Source organism: Erpetoichthys calabaricus, chromosome 8 (genome assembly GCF_900747795.2).
Source record: "Erpetoichthys calabaricus chromosome 8, fErpCal1.3, whole genome shotgun sequence".
NCBI classification, from domain to species: Eukaryota; Metazoa; Chordata; class Cladistia; order Polypteriformes; family Polypteridae; genus Erpetoichthys; species Erpetoichthys calabaricus.
The window spans coordinates 140,342,902-140,363,087 of record NC_041401.2 but is presented as its reverse complement, the minus strand read 5'-3'; the positions used below and the strand labels follow the sequence as shown (position 1 = coordinate 140,363,087).

The 20,186-nt window shown below is 35.4% G+C and overlaps 1 protein-coding gene across 1 annotated transcript in view; it reads right to left on the bottom strand.

The window, feature by feature from the left end:
• The window catches only part of vps8 (VPS8 subunit of CORVET complex), an 893,492-nt gene that overhangs the window by 371,474 nt on the left and 501,832 nt on the right, over window positions 1-20,186 (bottom strand). The window contains exons 35-36 of the mRNA XM_051931263.1: window positions 4,054-4,198; window positions 845-934 (exon numbers count right to left, since the gene is read on the bottom strand). Of these exons, the coding sequence (XP_051787223.1) occupies window positions 845-934; window positions 4,054-4,198 (235 nt within the window). The remainder of the gene's footprint in view (window positions 1-844; window positions 935-4,053; window positions 4,199-20,186) is intronic.

Sequence of the window (20,186 nt, the reverse complement as noted above, 5' to 3'; positions counted from 1 at the left end):
AAGATACATTAATGCTTTAAGCATGAGTGAAAATCATTTAATTACTATAATAAAAAAGAAAAAATTAAAATGCTTATGTAATCATATATTTAGTCTACAGAAGATTAACTGAACTACAAGTGAATACTGTTTTTATTTTAAAAACATTTAACTTCTTCAACTTAAACTGAATAATGAATATCTTCTTTCTTTTTAATAATTGCTATCTTTCAGGAAACATAGCCTCAGTATTGCCTTCAGCAATGCCAGTAATTAATTCAAAGAAGACGTCTCTCAGGGGAAACACAAGTTGACTGAGGGATCTCCATTTCACTTCCTGGCTAGGACGCCAGAAATATGAAGAGAGTTGTACAACTGATGGGATGGTGAAGGTATACATTAACACTTTCACTTTCTCTGTTGTGGTTCAGAAATGACCAAAGACTAAAGTTTCACAAATAACCCAAACATGCTTGTTGAAATAAACAAAACAATACAATTTTTTTATAACATAAGAATAATAAAAAATGGACATATATATATATCCATCTGGAAAAAAGGTTTATTTTTTCATCCACTGAACAAATTCCTAATCTGAACCAATGTGTAACATTTACACAAAGAAACAATAAACAATGATGTCAGTAATGCAGTAAAAATTCATTCCAACTGTGCTATACTACTTCATCAAAGGATTATAATGATTGTATGGTTCAGTAAACCGATTAGTGTACATGAGAAAATATTTGGGACAAGACCCAGTACAACTAATTGTAATGTTAGCAAGGTGTTGTGCAAAAATGTTTAAATGGGTAAATGTGTTAATCAGCTATGTTATTCAGATAATGGACAAAAATAATCTCACCTCAAGTAGGACCTGGAAAGCACCTTGTATATCTCCTTTATTCTCTAGCAAGTATGCTGTAGCATTATTCAGATTATGCTTCCGAGTGATCTAAAAAGGAAAAACAAATGACAAACTGATGGGTAATCTGCAGTTTTCTGCATATAGAAGATCTCATGCTAAACTTATTCCCCCAAGGAATTAAGATAATACTAAAATAAATAAGTCAAACCTAAGCAAACATTAACAATTTTACCCCTTTGACAAGATGATTTAATGAAGTCATTATTTTACAAAAGACATTAAAAAAAGACTAATTCAATTAACATATTGCAGTCTTCAGTACATCATAGATTCAGATAAATTCAGTTGTTAAGCTGGTCCAACCCCTGGTTTCTTAATGAACACCTTCAAATACAGAACTTGATATACTGCAGCTCCATGGAATGGACGTCCATTTCACATTATACACTGGGCTGGGTAATAAATTGACTTCTTGAATCAATTCTTTACGTGATTAAAAAAAATCATTTTGAATTAAATGATTTTTTCCAGTTTCATTTCTTTGCAGCATGGACTGCCTCTTATAATTATCTCTCCAGTACAATAATACAGAGTGGTCAGAATGTAGTTTTCTTCAAACTAAAACATTGTGATATGAAAACAAAGTTTTTTAGACATAGCATTAATGAAAGCTTTTTTAGCCAATTGTACACCACTTGTTTCTGGGTAGGGAGAATTAAAGGAAAACTCTTAACTAGGAAATAAATTCTAAATTAAGAATGTTAAAACTCTTCAAATTGATCCTGCATACAGAGTTTGATGCTGAATTAAGGCAAACAACACTGTTCCTTGTACATAAGTTCAAAATACAAGAGGAGACTTGTATAATCAAAAAGACAACCCGTTATGAGAAAAAGGTAATTTAAAAAAAATAAGTATGCCATTAAAAAATAATCCATTTTACCAATGCACTATCACCATTTAACAAAATGTATCAATGATTTAGTATCTGGTTACAAAATCCATATTTCTCTTCCCGATTTATTAGATAAGCGCATTTCTAATAAAAAACAGAATATATTGGAACAAAAAATATTGCATTCTCCTGTATGACTTAATAATGCCACACAGGTCTTAGAATAGCTTCTAGGTCACTAGATTTATTTCTTTCCTCAAGGGTTCTTAAAGATATATGGACAAAGGCCAGTATGGGCATGGATGAGTTTCTTGTTAACATATAGTGCCTGCAGACTCACTAGCACATACCACAAACAATGAATTAACTATTTATTATCATTATGATTATTGCTTTTCAAAGAAAGCTGAACTTGGTACCATCTGTACTCAATTCCAAACTCACCATTTTCTACCAAAATTACGTTTTTTTATTTTAAAACTCACAAAGAAAATGTTAAAAGTAATCCCAGAACGCTATAAACTGCATACAAACAAATTAAAAATGAACAGAGCAAGATTTACTAATGCTTTAAACCTGATAAGGAAATCCAGTTTTCTTTTATCCATTAACCATTATAACAATTAGATCTATAAAGGAAACCTTACATTTATGAATAAGAGAAATACTTTATTCAATCATTTAAAAAGCACCAGGAGAATTAAAAATAAATAACAAAATCCCTTATTTACTTCTAGTAACATTAGGTTTAAAAAAAAAAAAAAAGAGTGGAAATCACAGGTCTTCGTTGGACTATAATTGTGCCAGATGCATGGAATATAAAAAGGCAAAAACTACTGGTTTAATAAATCACTGTACAGAGAAAAGAGTTCAAACATAAACATGAAAAATAAAGCAATTTAAAAAAAAAAAAAAATCATGTCTTGAGAAAAAGTGTAGACTCTGAGTCCAATGCTATTTAGTATCAACAATAATTAGTGAAATTGGCAGCTTCTCAATTCATTTAAACTATGCAAGTTTCTGTTCACTTATCAGTTATAATACTGGAGATTATCAGAACTTGAACTAGAGGTGTTTAGATAGATAGATAGATAGATAGATAGATAGATAGATAGATAGATAGATAGATAGATAGATAGATAGATAGATAGATAGATAGATAGATAGATAGATAGATAGATAGATAGATAGATAGATAGATAGATAGATAGATAGATAGATAGATAGATAGATAGATAGATAGATAGATAGATAGATAGATAGATAGATAGATAGATAGATAGATAGATAGATAGATAGATAGATAGATAGATAGATAGACAGACGTTTATAATGTTAGCTGCCATTCTTGTCAGCAAAAATAAAAGCTCCTCTACAATCTGTTTACAATTATTTACTGTTCTTCAAATGTCCCATAAATGATTCTCTGTTTCTAATATTACTGAACAGCACTGAACAAACAGTTGTTCTATTTACTTCCAAAAAAATTCCTGACTATATGAGTAAATCTTAAATGGCTAAACAGAAGTCACTGTCAAATGAAAATATGTTTTACAGCGACTGAAAGTCCACAGGGTTTGTTGATAAAACAATGATAGGTTTCTGGTGCTTCATTTTCCTATGGAGAGGCTAAGCTTAACTGCAAATTAAGTGTCAGAATTATTTTTATTAGCTTAGTATTTTTTTCTTGTCATGTATGTGTTTGTGTGCACACTTCATGGAACGTGTGTTCCTTGGTAGTTCAAAGTAACTACATGCAGGTGGCCAATGTGGTGTTAACGCTTTTAAAAATGTAAGGTTTTCATAAGAAAAAATATAATCACAGGTTATGCAAAATATAACTACACAGAATACAATCCATATGACAAATAGGCTCAAAGTACCCCAGGTGGTCCCCCAATTTGAATGGCCCATGTTCTGGTTATCCTATGCATGGAATCCTGCTTTTTGTCCCATCGCATTTGAAAAGACTATAGCGGACCACATTTGTTGTTAAAAACCGTAAAAGGCAGTAACAGTTTTAATTCAGCAGATTTCTTCAAATGTGAAACATTCACACTTAACGGCACAACGATAAAATAGGACATGTATTTAAAAATGTTTAAAATGAGCAATCTAGCTAAAAAATAAAGACAGTCTCCAAGATTTCAGACAAGATGCTATTTCAAGTTGATAATTTATGTACTATAGATCACATATTACATTGTTAAGGCACAATACACAGAAATGGCACCATAAAAATGGTTTGCCACAATCCTCAACAGCAAACAATGTCACAGGTCTAGAGTTTGTATTTGTTAATTAAACTCACCTGAATGGCTTCCTCCAATCGATAGTGCTCAGACAGTTTTAAAAATTCTGTCACCTCTCTGTGACTAAAGATGCAAAGAAGATCAAGGTAGCACTCATGGAAACTAGAGTTTAACTTGATTAGCTTCAGGTTTTGATTACCCTCTCTTTGAAAAAAAAAAAAAAAAAAAAAAATTGATGACTACAAAAAATGTAAACAACATTAGATTTCTTACAGAAAGCAGAATATCAAAATATTTTAAATAAAATTTTTATATTCAAGTATTTGTAAGTCTTAATAAGCAAATATTCTGTTAATAAGAGGGAAAGTAATTAGTGTTTTGACTGAAGCAGCAACCACAACCCCCTAACAATTCCTTTCATCCTGCAAAAAATTTTTTTTTTTCCTGCTGTGTTTGGAAATTAGAATACAAAGTTAATCAAAATGCTTGATAATAATATTAATAGTTTCAACTGCAGTTACATAATTTGCTCACAATTCCTTTTCTTTCATTTTTTGCCTTGACAGACCAGAGAGACAGCTTTATGCAATATTAACTTGTTTGGAAGGTCATTAAATATAAATGATAACTACAAGGAGACTCCAATTTGAGCACAAGTGTAGAACTTGCCCTACTTTCTTTCCTTGTAGATCAAGGAGATTCTTACTGTTCATGGAAAGAGATCATCATCCACTACAAAGAAGTGTAAATATTGATTGTTGTTCACTAAATCTGCAAGGTGTTCCAGTAGTGATTTTCTTCTTTATTGCAGTTGAAATTATTATGTATACAGTGTTCTGTACTTTATTAAACTTTAATGCTTCTGGAGCTCACAGGTCACAGCTCACTTTAAATGCAAATAGTCTATAACTGATAAATACTAATAATACACCTAGATGGTACATTATTCTGTCATTAAATAAGATTAACAATTGTGTTAAAAAAAGCAAAGCACATGTTTTATAATAGCAGGGGCCATTAATAGCTACAAACTAGTTCACACATAATAAGTGAATTCTTTAAATGCTACCTCTACAACCCATCTAACACCAAAACAGATTTTTGTTGAGCAATAAAAAATGCCTCAAAATAAAAACATTTCTTTGACACATTCTTTGTTGCGTCTACAGCTAACACTGACTGCTATGCTTTAAAAAAATATGTCATCAGCATCAGTTCAGTATTATCTATGAATTTATACTGTAAAGGAATTTAATGTCTTACTGCGGTCTCACTGCTCACAGACCTCTATATATTTAAATAATACCTAAACAAATCTTATATGTAAAGAAGCACAGTGTGTATTTTACAAACTTGTTACAGAGCTGCAAACTATGGATACCACTGTTTTTACTATAGTGGCTGGTGATTTTAATCACGTGAACTTCAAGACCTTCTCAGCAACTTTTATCAATACATCAATTTTCCAGCCAAGGGAGAGAATAAACAGGACCTTGTTCTTACAAACACTTGCATTACTGACAAAGCCATACCCTGCCTACATCTCACCTTTTTCTGAAAATTATTTCTGTTATTCTATGACTTGCATACAAAAAAAGGCTTTAAACAGTCCAAGCCAACTAACTCTCTAACAGATCAGGCAGCAGCCCCAGCCATTCAGGATTGTTCTGATCAGATGGACTGTGCCATATTAAAAGTAGTTGGCCATCAGATCAATTTAAAGGAATATGTATCATCTGTCTTAAGATAAGGTAGTAAGGTAGCCCGCAGGACAGCAAGGGCATACCAATTTTGGGACATCAAAGCAGCTAAGCAAAAGTACGCCAAGAAAGTCAGTCTCTTTCAGGATGCCAGAGATACAAGGCACATGTGGCAGAGAATTCAAGCCATAACAAACTACAAGACTACATCACCTGTATGCAGTGGCCTTTCTTCCAGATGTTCTAAATAACTTATAAGTGCAGTTTGATGCCCTTAACAAAATAACTGTGAGGCAGAGGATATTTTCTAAAACATGTGAAAACGCAAATAATAAAACCAAAAGGACAAATCCTAATTAAGGGATCAGTAGTCAATTCATATTTTATTCCTTCTCTAGTAATCTCTCACTGAATCAAAAGAAAAAAAATATACTGTGAGAATTGTGACATGGCACTACGCCATAGTAAGTGAAAAATGACAGAAACTCTGTGAGAGGGAGCTGAAACACCACTAGATCCAAGACAGAATCTGCCACAGAATTCATGACATATGTACCTACCAGATCTGAGTTGTTTTTTTTTTTTTTTTACTAAATCATTATTAAAACTAAACAGTCAAATACAACCTGCAATATGAAGTCCAACCATAAATACGTATAATCAATGTGAAAGATCAAAAAAAGGCACATCACAAACAATATTTAAAACCCCACCATTACGTACCATAGGGAGTCATTAGATTTGTTTAAGATAAAATTTAAAAGAAAAATTCCTCATATTAATCAAAACACCAGAGCTTAAAGGGAAACACAGGTAGAAGACCAGATACATTCTTGTCAAAATTCAAAAGAATCTCTGCACTCTTCAAAGCAAAAAAGTAGATATCTAAAACTAGAAAGTTTACATTAACTCTTTCAGGGCAGATGTTGACTTTTGTCAACAGAAGGGATTGAGGGCAATAATGAACTGTAAATGGTCACAAAACCTGCTGTTCATATTTTAGTTTGACTCACTTTGCTAGAAAGGAAGTTAGCTTGGTTGGATTGACCGAGATTCCCTGCACTCGCATGAGTAGTGAAGAGTAAACAGCTGGAAAAAATGGCATCGACATCTGACAAAAGATCGATGCAAATGCCCAGGCAAAATACTCAATTTTGCATGTCATCTATGAATTGGAATCTGACTTGTCGCCTCCGATTTTGATGTAAGTGATCTGGAGAATGAGACTGAAGAACGCAATTGAGATTTCGCTCTCCAGTTGTTTGTGGTGCTGAACGCGCTTTGTGTAGCTGACACGCCTATCGTGGACCGCCACTTACAATGACAGGAACAAACCAGATTGCGTTGTACTGCGACCAAGACCACCGCTGCCACATGAAGACAGCCTGGCAGCCAGCCTGCTGCACATTCCTGCCAGCAGTTGTGCCACCCGTGAGCAGCCTGAGCCAAAAGAGACAGAGAACTGGCAGCCACAGCACACAGCAACAGATGTTTTAATGTTGATCTCTGTGTGAAACCATTGCTTTGTGTGCTTTTCAGAAAGCTGCGTTTGTTTGTGAAAAATATTCAGCCCTCAAAGAGTTAAAGAGTGAATAATAATTGAAAATTGAGTCAGTTAGGCAGGTCCATTTAAAAAAAATGTAATTTGTAAATAAAGTATTGAAGGAATTTCATATATAGGACACAGTTAATAAATAGATGTGATATGAAATAATTTTGTTGAAGATAGTTAAAATGTAAAAGACAAAAATCTATATAAATATTGCTTTATATATAACAAATATTTTAAACACTTAAAAAAGGAAAAGCATCCAGTTTGCTTTAGTGGGAAAAGTGAAGGACTTAAATCAGTGGTTCCTCTTCAATCAACACTGACCCAGCACTGCAAAAAATGCACATACAAAAAGTAGACAAAAAAACTTTAAATGGGAATTGTTAGGCTTGTATTTAACAAAAATATCTGCCAGTGGGATGAGGAAAATGTACTTAACAAGATTTCTTAAAGTAAGCTAAAAAATCGTAAATACAAATATTTTGATAAGTTAGTATTTCTTACAATAAGGAATACAAGTTATAATGTCATGATATAAATACTTTTCACCTGCTTAGATTTCATTTATTGCAGTGTGATTAACTTAACCTGGATGTAAACTAATTGCAAATCAAAAAATGTAAACATTTGTACCTGTAAAGCGCTTAGCAATTTTATTTGATACAAAAAGGCGCTACATAAAACAATTATGTCTGGAATATTATTCTGAAGTCTAGAGCACAAAACCTACTGAATGAAAATTATACTGCAACATTATACATAGTCTTTCTTATAGAAGAAATGAATTTCCTAATATTGTATAACGTAATGCAATATATACAATGTTACCAGTTTTTGTTGCTCTGCTGATAATCAATGTTCTATTTAATTTAGTCTGTCCCACCATTAAGGTTAAAGGCTTTGAAATATTCAGATTCCCCTAATTATTATACAGGGTGTGCTGGGAAACGGGAAATTTTAGAACTAGATGTTGGTGACCCTGGGGCGTGGGCAGTTGTTTGGGACCAATGCAACCTTGTTTAGAACTCCCTGCATTAGTTAAAACGGAACAGTGGAGTATTCGGCAATGAGCATTTGCTGTGAAAGCCTTTTATAAATATGGTGATAGTGTGACTACTGCGCAAAGAGAATTTCGGCATCATTACCAATTAGGACATCATGACTGTGTCCCATCTGCTCATGCGATTACAACATAGGTGCATAATTTCAAGAAATGGGTTCAGCCTTAAAAAAGATGTCCCCAAGTGGAGCCACTTTGCATACTGCCCAACAATCAATGGCAGTTATTCAAGTATTGTTCGGAAGGCACGTCATTTCACGCAACGGTAACATTTCACGGCCTCCAAGATACCCAGATCTCACTGTTAGCTATTTTCTTCTGTGGGGACATCTTAAAAGCCAAGTGTACCGCACACATCCTGCAACCATTGCTGAACTGAAAAGGACGATTGAAGAGGAAATCGCTGGCATTCCTCTTGATATGTTACGTTGAGCAATGCAGAATTTCCACAACATGCTGTCAGAATGTGTACGTAGAAATGGAGAACACCTTCATGATATTATCTTCAAAACATAAAATGAATATTGAATGAATATTGATTACCATCATTAATTGCATATCCTGTACAACACATTTCATCATTAAATGTATTTTGTAATATGTTTATTTGTACATTGAACATCAATTGAAAATTTCCCATTTCACTGCGCCACCCTGTATTAGTGAATGGTGTTCTAACTCAGATCTAAAATATTATAATAACAGTACTTTAAATGCAAGCAGGCAATTTATTGAACAAAAGCAAAAAAAAAAAGTTTGCACTTATATATACTATATATATATATATATATATATATATATATATGTGTATATGTATGTATAATATACAGTAATCCCTTGCTATATCGCACTTCGCTTTTTGCGGCTTCACTCCATCGCGGATTTTATATGTAAGCTTATTTAAATATATATCGCAGATTTTTTGCTGGTTCGCGGATTTCTGCGGACAATGGGTCTTTTAATTTCTGGTACATGCTTCCTTAGTTGGTTTGCCCAGTTGATTTCATACAAGGGACGCTATTGGCAGATGGCTGAGAAGCTACCCAACTTACTTTTATCTCTCTCTCTTGCGCTGACTTTCTCTGATCCTGACGTAGGGGGTGTGAGCAGGGGGGCTGTTCGCACACCTAGACGATACAGACGCTCGTCTAAAAATGCTGAAAGATTATCTTCACGTTGCTACCTTCTGTGTGCAGCTGCTTCGTGAAGCGACATGCTGCACGGTGCTTCGCATACTTAAAAGCTCAAAGGGCACGTATTGATTTTTGACTTTGTTTTTCTCGGTCTCTCTCTCCCTGCTCCTGACGGAGGGGGTGTGAGCTGCCGCCTTCAACAGCTTTGTGCCGTGGTGCTTCGCATACTTAAAAGCCAAACAGCCCTATTGATTTGTTTGCTTTTCTCTCTATCTCTCTGACATTTGCTCCTGACTCGCACTCCTTTGAAGAGGAAGATATGTTTGCATTCTTTTAATTGTGAGATGGAACTGTCATCTCTGTCTTGTCATGGAGCACAGTTTAAACTTTTGAAAAAGAGACAAATGTTTGTTTGCAGCGTTTGAATAACGTTCCTGTCTCTCTACAACCTCCTGTGTTTCTGCGCAAATCTGTGACCCAAGCATGACAATATAAAAATAACCATATAAACATATGGTTTCTACTTCGCGGATTTTCTTATTTCGTGGGTGGCTCTGGAACGCAACCCCCGCGATGGAGGAGGGATTACTGTATATATATATATAAAAAAACATTCACTAATAGCAAAGACTCTGGGTAGTAAACCATAAGGCTGTACATTCAGCCTGCCTTATGTGTGAACCAAATAAGTTGCTTAACCTGTCGTGGTTCTCATGGTGGTTTTATGTAAACAAACAAAAAATAGATACATACAGACAGAAATAGAAGGCACAAATCTTACACTCGGTGTAACCGGGTCATAAAAATATGAGGTAGCAGTCTCAAAAATAGCAGTACTGAGCTGTCAAATGCATTCAGATTTTTTTCTATCCTTTTATCTCAAGTTCTTCTAGCACTTGCACCCTAAAGATCATCAATGATCTCATTACATTGTGAATGAGAAAGTCACTCACCTTGTCTGTGCTTTTCCTGTTTCAATATGCAGCTCTTAAAGTTCATTTCTGTAACATGGTTTGGAATGGCATTCAAGAATACAGGCTGTCACACACATGCACAAAGGAGACAGCTAGAGGGACCAATCAAAGGTAATTCCATGCCAGGCCAGGGGATGGCGGGGTGCACTAATCTTTCCTCTGATATTTCTGGAAATCAAAGATGGGAAATTCTGCCCGAGTTTGGCCCTGTAGACATCACTTCTGGTTCTGGGCCCAAGAACCTCACTTCCAGATCTAACCCCCAGATGATGTCACTTCTGCCGACCTACTATAAAAGTCAGACGAACTCCACATGTACTCAGTTCTGTTTTGGACTTGAAACTGTTTACAACTCTGCTTATATTTGCCCTTTTTGCAGCCAGGGATTAAGTATATGGGTGGCTGCCCCAACCTTTTTCTGTGTGTTAAGGCTGATTACTTCACAAGGAACAATCTGTATTACACAGCAAAAGTAGCACAATAACTTGCTCTGATGGGCATGCATTCGACTCTGTGAAAAGCTCTTTATGACAATTTGGTTTAATATTTCTTTCAACCTAAAAATAGTAAATTATCTACAATTATAGCATGTAAGCATGACATTTCATTTTATATCATTCAAATTACAGTCTACATTCTGTAATCCAACAAATAAACTGCACAATGATCTCTCCCTAGTTAAGCTGTATGATATTCAGTTGTTTCAGAGAAATTCACAAAAACCCAATTTCCTGTGGAATCTACAGAAAACAAAGTGCACTATTCAGTGACTAAGACTATTAACATGTTAGCATTTTAAAAATTAAATGAACTGAAAAAAGACCAAGTTCTGAGTTTAAAATACTATAACCTTGTGCTACTTTGTTCCAATTTATAAAGCAAATCATAGACAATACTATACAAATTAAACTGCAAACTAAACCTTAAATCAAAACCTCTACTAAGCAGAGGTGTTTAAGCAGAGACAATCATATTGTTAACTCATTTATCTGGTACAGCCTTAAAAGGAAACTTTTTTTTTTATTTAAAGAAACTGAACAACTGTAATGAGCTGTCAAGCTAATTCTGTTCCTGAGCTTATAACTAGATCAAGCCCCTGGAGAACTACGAAACACTTCAGTTTTCTCGTGCAAAGATTCAAATGGAGAGGAAGTAAAACAATGAAAAACAATTTAAGTTTCTGAGAACATCTTATGTAGCACACTGTAACTCAAATGAATGAATACATAGTAAAAATATATTCCTCTGAACTATAACCTGTGATGTTTATATTGAAACATGCATTACATTTTCTAGTAAATCTTTACCTTAAAGGACTGCACTTGTTTGAATTGTTAAAATGCACAGAGGAAGCAACATGAAAATAAACCTCAGTACATATTATTAACAAATTAGCTTTCAGCTGTGGCTGGGATTACTCTAATTTGCCTCATTACTTCAAGAGAAATAATAGGTTAATTACCTTGTTATGCATGCAGTGAATTACGAGATAATCTAGTCTAGCAGCACTACACTGAGTTTTTGCTTTTCTTAAATTTGTTTTTAGGAACATCACATTTCTTCTGTTGAGAGTATGAAGCAAGAATGTTCTATGTACTTCACAACCTTTCTCTTACCAGAGCAATATCTTATTAGAAATAAACTAAAAACAAAATTCCTATTAGTGTATGGAATGTTTGTAATATTAACACTGTATGGCACTAACCTTTCACTTAGGCTTTAAATGGCACAAAATGCCTTTTCTGCTAAAGCAATAGATAAGAGATGCATATACATTTCATGTCTTACCAGAAAGGCAGCTGTACCTCACTCCACTATTCCTGCGTTTATGGGTGAATAACAAATTTTCAGGTTACTTTTGTTAATTGCTTAAAAGGACAAAGGTCTTTCTTCAGTCTGTACCAACAACCAATATCCGTAGGCCACTGTTCACCTAGCTTTGTAAATGTTGTCTGAGAACCTTGGTCTGAATGACTAACAGTTTACCTGTTGCCACTTCTGATGGGCATTTTCAGGGCACCAAATGCAGGAGCATTAAAGGCTTTTTCTGACACCTGAAAGAAAACTCAAATCAGATGAAGGCATAACCTTTCTTAAAAAGCAACGAGCAGCCAAGTGCTGGTCTCCTGTCTGGTTCTGCAGATTCATGAGTACCAATACAAAGCCTTTCCAGAAAGTCTCAGCAATCATTGCAATATTGTCCATTAGCTGGTAGTGTAAATTGAGCAGTCTTACTGCAAGGCATACAGACAAAAAAAAACATGCCTTATAAGTCCGGGACTTATTTTTTTGAAAAGACAAATAGCCAGACTCAAGAAAACATAAGCATGCTCCATAAAAAATTCAAAATCAAAAGTTAAAACTGCATCAAAAATAACCATAGTCCATATAATATTAGACACTGTTTCAAAGACGTGGACTTAGCAGCAAATTTTTCTTTACAAACACAATTCAGAACTCTCAAAGGCTGGTAGGCATTCAGTCAAAATATAGTTTTCTCATGTTCAACTGTTGCTGTGCAGTAAGGATCAGTAATTACTATTCCAGAAAAAGTTTCTGTCTTTCTGAGTTGACACAGGTCAAATAGAATGTTCAGAGAAATACTTTACATTTTTCCTCTTCAAATGCAGATGCAGCATTTAAAAGCTAGGAAACTGGGACAAAATGGAGACATCCAGGAAATGAACAGGGGTCTCATTTATAAACATTATTATGAATTCAAGCGTTAAAATATGCATACAAAAAAAAAGGTAAAATGTGTATACCAAAAAATTCTGATTTTTTAAAAATCTGGCATACGCACATTTCTATGCAATTTTATAAATCTCAGTCGCCTTGTAAAAATGCACACATGAAATATACCTTGAACCCCACCTGGGGTTCATATATTAACTATACTAATCAACCTCGAACAAGTGCAATCATTTTGCTGTAGACCTTCAATGGCTATGCTTAACAAGACACTATTGCAAATTTCCTTTTTTTTTTTGTTGCCATGTACAACCAAACCATACAGAAAATAAACACAGCATTGCCCCTTTTAAAAGGGAACTGAAATGGAGTCTATACATCATATTCATAACTGTTGTGGTTTAATAGGTTTGTCATGTCAACACACACTATAATAACAGCTTGATGATATGATTTATTATACTCGTGAGTCATCATTTAGCTGATTTGGCTGCATTTCCCTACCTGACCAATTTCTTCAAAATGTTGCATACGGATGGGTCAGAGTTGCCATAATTATATGCAAGCTTTCTTGTTAAGTTTTCATTTATAAATCCCAAATTTTGTATGAAAAGCTGCATACACAGATTTTAAGTCGCTTTTTGTGCGTACTTGTTTTATAAATTTGACCCCAGGAAAGCAGCCACTGACCTTTTCTGCCCACTTTTCTCTAGATAACAGTGGCCTTCAGGGAACAACATCTGGCTCGGCTGCATTTCCAGATTCTCTGAAATATTTTTGATACCTGAAATACTGATTTATGCATTCTAGGTTTTTCTGTCTATCATATGGACCAGAATAAACTGTCCTCCTATTCTACCCCAACACACTCTCTCTCCCACAGGTCATTAAACAAAACTTTCCCATTTTGCAGACTCTGCTTTGATCTCATTCTATCAACCACCTAACATACTCAAACTTCTAGTCCAAGCCTCATCTCACAGAGGCGATCCATATCCTGCACCAAGCACTTTGAGCTGAAATAGGATCAGCTGTGTCATTTGCAAATACATCACCAACAATATCATCGCCTCTTGTCAATCTAAAAATCTTATGTACTACATTTCCTGCTAAAACTGTTCAGCCATCTACATAGGATAAACAGGGAGATAGTTTGCAGATTGTTTCAGAGAACACATTCGAGCCATTAAAAATGAAGACATTACAAAGTCTATTATAGAACACTTCACATCCCTTGACAACAGACATGACAATCTCTCTGCTTGTGTTCTTTCTCGGGGATTTAAAGCCTCTTTTCTTTTTTCTTTTTTTAAATTTTATTGATTTATTGTAATCACACAACATTCCATACAAATAGATGAATTTTTACAAAAATAGGATTGAAAACAAATCAACCCCCACCCCTGAGAAAGAGAGCATGGCCAACAGAGTAAAACTTAAAGCTAGTAAAAATAAGTAAATTGATGAATTAATAAGCGGATAAAGATAAATGGAGAAGAAATGGGGAAAGAATCTGCTTCCTCAGTGCTTTAAGAGCTTAATTTAAAATGTTATTAATTAGATCCTGCCAGGTTTTGAAAAAGTTCTGCACAGATCCTCTAAGTGAGAATTTTATTTTTTCCAATTTCAAATAGTATAAAACATCAGTTAGCCACTGACTTAAAACAGGAGAGTTAGGATTCTTCCATTTGAACAAGATAAGTATACATTCCAATAGTGTAGTAAAGGCAATTACAGTTTGTTTGTCCTTCTCCACTTTAAGCCCATCTGGAAGTACACCAAACACAGCTGTTAATGGGTTAGGTGAGATTGTGACACCAACGGCAAAGCCTCTTTTCAAAGAAAACCAAACAAAGCAAGGTTAATTCTCACATTGGGACCACATATTTCTCATGGGCTTATTGACAGACTAATTTTTAAATCTCTCTCTTCATCATCTCTGATGGCAGCTTTTTCGTAGCCACTTTCACATGCTCTGACTTTGTTCCCTCCTTCCCCTCCTATATATGTTACCTGTTTTTTCCTTTTGAGTTACACAACTGTTGAAGGCTATAGAGCCGAAACGTTGTCTCATTTTTTTTTCTTTTCAGCGTGAAAATCACCTTTAACCTTTTTTCCTATGTAGATGCAGGCTGACACTGTCCTAATTCCTTTTAATCAGCATCATTCATAATCTAGACTATAGTTTCATTTGTTCTGCTGTCACAAATACTGATATTGTCTCTAATACGCTTAATGATCACAAATACATTGTCTCTACTCTGCACCACCGATACTTTACTACCTCTTTGGCATTCTAAACACCTCTTCACTCCAAAATGTATGTTTCTGTCAGAAACTCACCGCTTACTTGAAAGAAATTACAATATAAATATTGATTCAGTGGAAGATTCTGTCTATGTATGGTTAGCCATCAAAGGTGCTATTTGTGATTTTACTAGTTTTTGTTAGCAGCATGACATGTTCTGAACAGCAGCAGATTGCCAAAGAATAATGCATACCTTTTCTCCTTAGAGCATGTTCACCCTCTTGTGGCTGATTCTCAAAAAGTATTATTATTAATTCAAACTAGGCAAGAATTAACCTTCCTGCTTCTACAAAAAAGCTACAATTGAAATCCAATGTGCAAGTTTAAGATATTATTACAGTGGGGCAAAAAAGTATTTAGTCAGCCAGCAATTGTGCAGATTCTCCCACTTAAAAAGATGAGAGAGGCCTGTAATTTTCATCATAGGTATATCTCAACTATGAGAGCACAAAATGAGAAACAAAATCCAGAAAAATCACATTGTCTGATTTTTAAAGAATTTATTTGCAAATTATGGTGGAAAATAAGTATTTGGTCACCTAAAAACAAGCAAGATTTCTGGCTCTCACAGACCTGTAACTTCTTCTGTAAGAGACTCCTCTATCCTCCACTCGTTACCTGCATTAATGGCACCTGTTTGAACTCGTTATCAATATAAAAGACACCTGTCCACAACCTCCAACAGTCACACTCCAAACTCCACTATGGCCAAGACCAAAGAGCTGTCAAAGGACACCAGAAACAAAATTGTAGACCTGCACCAGGCTGGGAAGACTGATTCTGCAATAGATAAGCAGCTTGGTGTGAAGAAATCAACTGTGGGAGCAATTATTAGAAAATGGAAGACATACAAGACCACTGATAATCTCTCTCAATCTGGGGCTCCACGCAAGATCTCACCCCCGTGGGTTCAAAATGATCACAAGAACGGTGAGCAAAAATCCCAGAACCACACGGGGGACCTAGTGAATGACCTGCAGAGAGCTGGGACCAAAGTAACAAAGGCTACCATCAGTAACACACTACGCCACCAGGGACTCAAATCCTGCAGTGCCAGACGTGTCCCCCCTGCTTAAGCCAGTACATGTGCAGGCCCGTCTGAAGTTTGCTAGAGAGCATTTGGATGATCCAGAAGAGGAATGAAACCAAAATAGAACTGTTTGGTAAAAAACTCTACTCGTCGTGTTTGGAGGAGAAAGAATGCTGAGTTGCATCCAAAGAACACCATACCTACTGTAAAGCATGGGGGTGGAAACATCATGCTTTGGGGATGTTTTTCTGCAAAGGGACCAGGACGACTGATCCGTGTAAAGGAAAGAATGAATGGGGCCATGTACCGTCACATTTTGAGTGAAAACCTCCTTCCATCAGCAAGGGCATTGAAGATGAAACGTGGCTGGGTCTTTCAGCATGACAATGATCCCAAACACACTGCCTGGAGCATTTCAAGGTCCTGGAGTGGCCTAGCCAGTCTCTAGATCTCAACCCCATAGAAGATCTTTGGAGGGAGTTGAAAGTCCGTGTTGCCCAGCGACAGCCCCAAAACATCACTGCACTAGAGGAGATCTGCATGGAGGAATGGGCCAAAATACCAGCAACAGTGTGTGAAAACCTTGTGGAGACTTACAGAAAACGTTTGACCTCTGCCATTGCCAACAAAGGGTATATAACAAAGTATTGAGATGAACTTTTGTTATTGACCAAATACTTTTTTCCCACCATAATTTGCAAATAAATTCTTCAAAAATCAGACAATATGATTTTCTGGATTTTTTTTTTCTCATTTTGTCTCTCATAGTTGAGGTATACCTATGATGAAAATTACAGGCCTCTCTCATCTTTTTAAGTGGGAGAACTTGCACAATTGGTGGCTGACTTAATACTTTTTTGCCCCACAGTATATAATATAACAGAGCTTTATTGTTATACAGCATTGAATCACAGTGGATTTAATCTGGCATTTATGACACTGGTCAACAAAAAAGAATATTTAATGTCAAAGTGAAAACATCTCTGCAAAATGGTCTAAATTAAAAACATTTCTTTTAATTTAACATATAAATATTCCTTAACACTGGAATCACCAAAGCCTACGAAAAACAAGTAAATCCGGCCCACCTTAAATCCCTTCACACCTCTCCATCAGCATCTTTTGTCCTGTAAATGTGCTGATCAAGACAAGCAGCCTACTATTCCATCCCCCCACTGCCACAGAACGTGCACAAAGTTCTCCCAGCTCATGCCTTGATTATCTGGGAGTGAAGTGCTGTAGTTTTAGAGTAGAAATAATAGATCATTATTTGGAACACATGCATTTCATGTGTGTTCAGTTTCTACAATAATCTGTGTAAACACATTGTTAAAACAGACACGTTTTTCATATTTTAGTAATAAATGACAACATGTAGGCATAAACTATATAATGTGTGAAGCCTGAAGTCCAAAGATCAAATAAGCACTTTCACAGAAGGTTCAAGGATGATACAACAGCTTCCGTAGGGTAGCGGTAAGAATTGCTGAGTCCCCCAGTTCAATCTTGACTGCCTCCTGTATTTTCCGTTTTCAGTAGTGAGCTTATCTTTTTGTTAATATTATACAGTAAACACATACATTTGATTTGTGTCTGTAACAGCCGGTGTACATTTATAGGACTTGTAAAAGCTTTTTTTTTCACTTTTATTCTCTCAGTCACGATCACGATACATACTACTGCCCAGGGATCTGACGCTGTTAGTTTTTATTTGAAACTGGGAATAACTGTAGATGTGAGTGGTGTTTTGAGACAATGGAACTGGACATTCTCTGATCTGGATGGATAAAAGCTGACACACAAATGCTGGTGAATCTGCCTTATTGGTATCTCACCATCACTTGATTTTTTTTTTTTTCAGTTTTATCGAGTGTTCCTGCTCACGCTGAATTAGTATGCACCTTATGGTCCATGATGTCAAAGCCGCACTGACAAAAAAAAAAAAAAAACACACAGAGACATAGGTATATATGATATTTGGAATTATTCGTTTTATGACCTGAATAGTACATTTCGGAAAACATCGTGGCACTGATGCAACATTATTCATATTTTTCATATTCATTTGCATAACATCTTGCGGTTGTAATCAGTGACCTCTCTGTACTATTCTTTCCTCTGCATGTCCTGGAGTACAAAAGAAACACCACCATACAGCAACATGTGGGGACTGGCAAGATCGGGGAAAAAAAAAACAAAACATGCGGTCACTGATTACAACCGCAAGATGTTATGTGAATGAATATGAATAATATGAATAATGTTGCATCAGTGCCACAATGTTTTCCAAAATGTTCTATACATGTCATAAAATGAATAATTCCAAATACCATATATACTGACGTCTCTTTTTTGTCAGTGCGGCTTTGACATCATGGACCATAAGGTGCATACTAATTCAGCATGAGCAGAAACACTCAATAAAACCGAATAAAAAAAATTCAACTGATGGTGAGATACAAAGAGGGCAGATTCATCAGCGTTTGTGTGTCAACTTTTATCCCTCCGGATCAGAGAATTTCCAGTTCCACTGTCTCAAAACACCACTCACATCTACAGTTATTCCCAGTTTCAGATAAAAAGTAACTGCGTCAGATCTGGGGCTGGGTGTTGTATCGTGATTGTGACTGAGAGAATAAAAGTGAAAAAAATGCTAACTTTTACAAGTCCTATACATTTACACTGGCTGTTATAGACACAAATCAAATGTATGTTTTTATTGTATAATATTAACAATATGAGCGGCTCACTACTCAAAACGGTAAATTTGCAGGAGAGCTGGTTTCAGACTCACGACCTCTGGATTATAAATCGGCAGTTCTAACCACAACACCACGGAAGCTGTTCTATTGTACTTGCACCTTTTGTGAAAGTGTTTATTTGATCTTTGGCCATCAGCCTTCACACATTATACAGTTCATGTCTACATTTTGTCCTTTATTACTAAAACGTGATAAACTTTTCTGTTTTAACGATGTGTTTACATAGTTTGTTGTAGACAATTACAATTCTGGGTAGCTCATTCCCAGATAATCAATCAAAGCAGGAACTGGGAGAACTTCTTGCCTGATTTGAGGCAGTGTATAGCAGGCTGCTTGGGCTTATCGACACATTTAGAAGACAAAAGATGCTGATGGAGAGGTGCAAAGGGATTTAAGGTGGGCCGGATCTACAGGTTTTTTTGTTGGCTCTGGTAATTCTAGTGTTAAATCAAAAATAAATCAGTTGTTTCCACTAATAAAAATCTGAGATTAATACATGCTTTTTGAATATTTATCCACAAAGTTACTCCCTGAAAATTTAAATTTCCCACTCTCTAATATTAATGCCTTTCTAGAAGATATTCTTAAAATAGAGTCACTGTATCTATCTATGAGGACAAATGGTAGCATAATATGCAGCTCACCTTTGTATCACAGGTACAATCATTTTGTCATTCAAAATGTATTTATAGGAATTACTTTGTATCAAAATTATACTAAGCAGATTGGCAAATTTAAACAAACTTAATTTACTCTAGCTCCAGTAGGCCTTATAGTAGTCTTTACAAGGGTCTTTTTCAGTTTTATCTTCTTCAGTGCTGATGCTAATTCCTTAATAAAACTGAAATTAGACCACTCAGTTTAGTTCAATGTAATTACTACTGCAGAGTTATAAAGTATTTCTCTGATGTTAACCTCATTACCTGAAAGCATAGTCTGAATTTATCTAGAGTGAGGTAATGCAGAAACACTGTTTGTATCC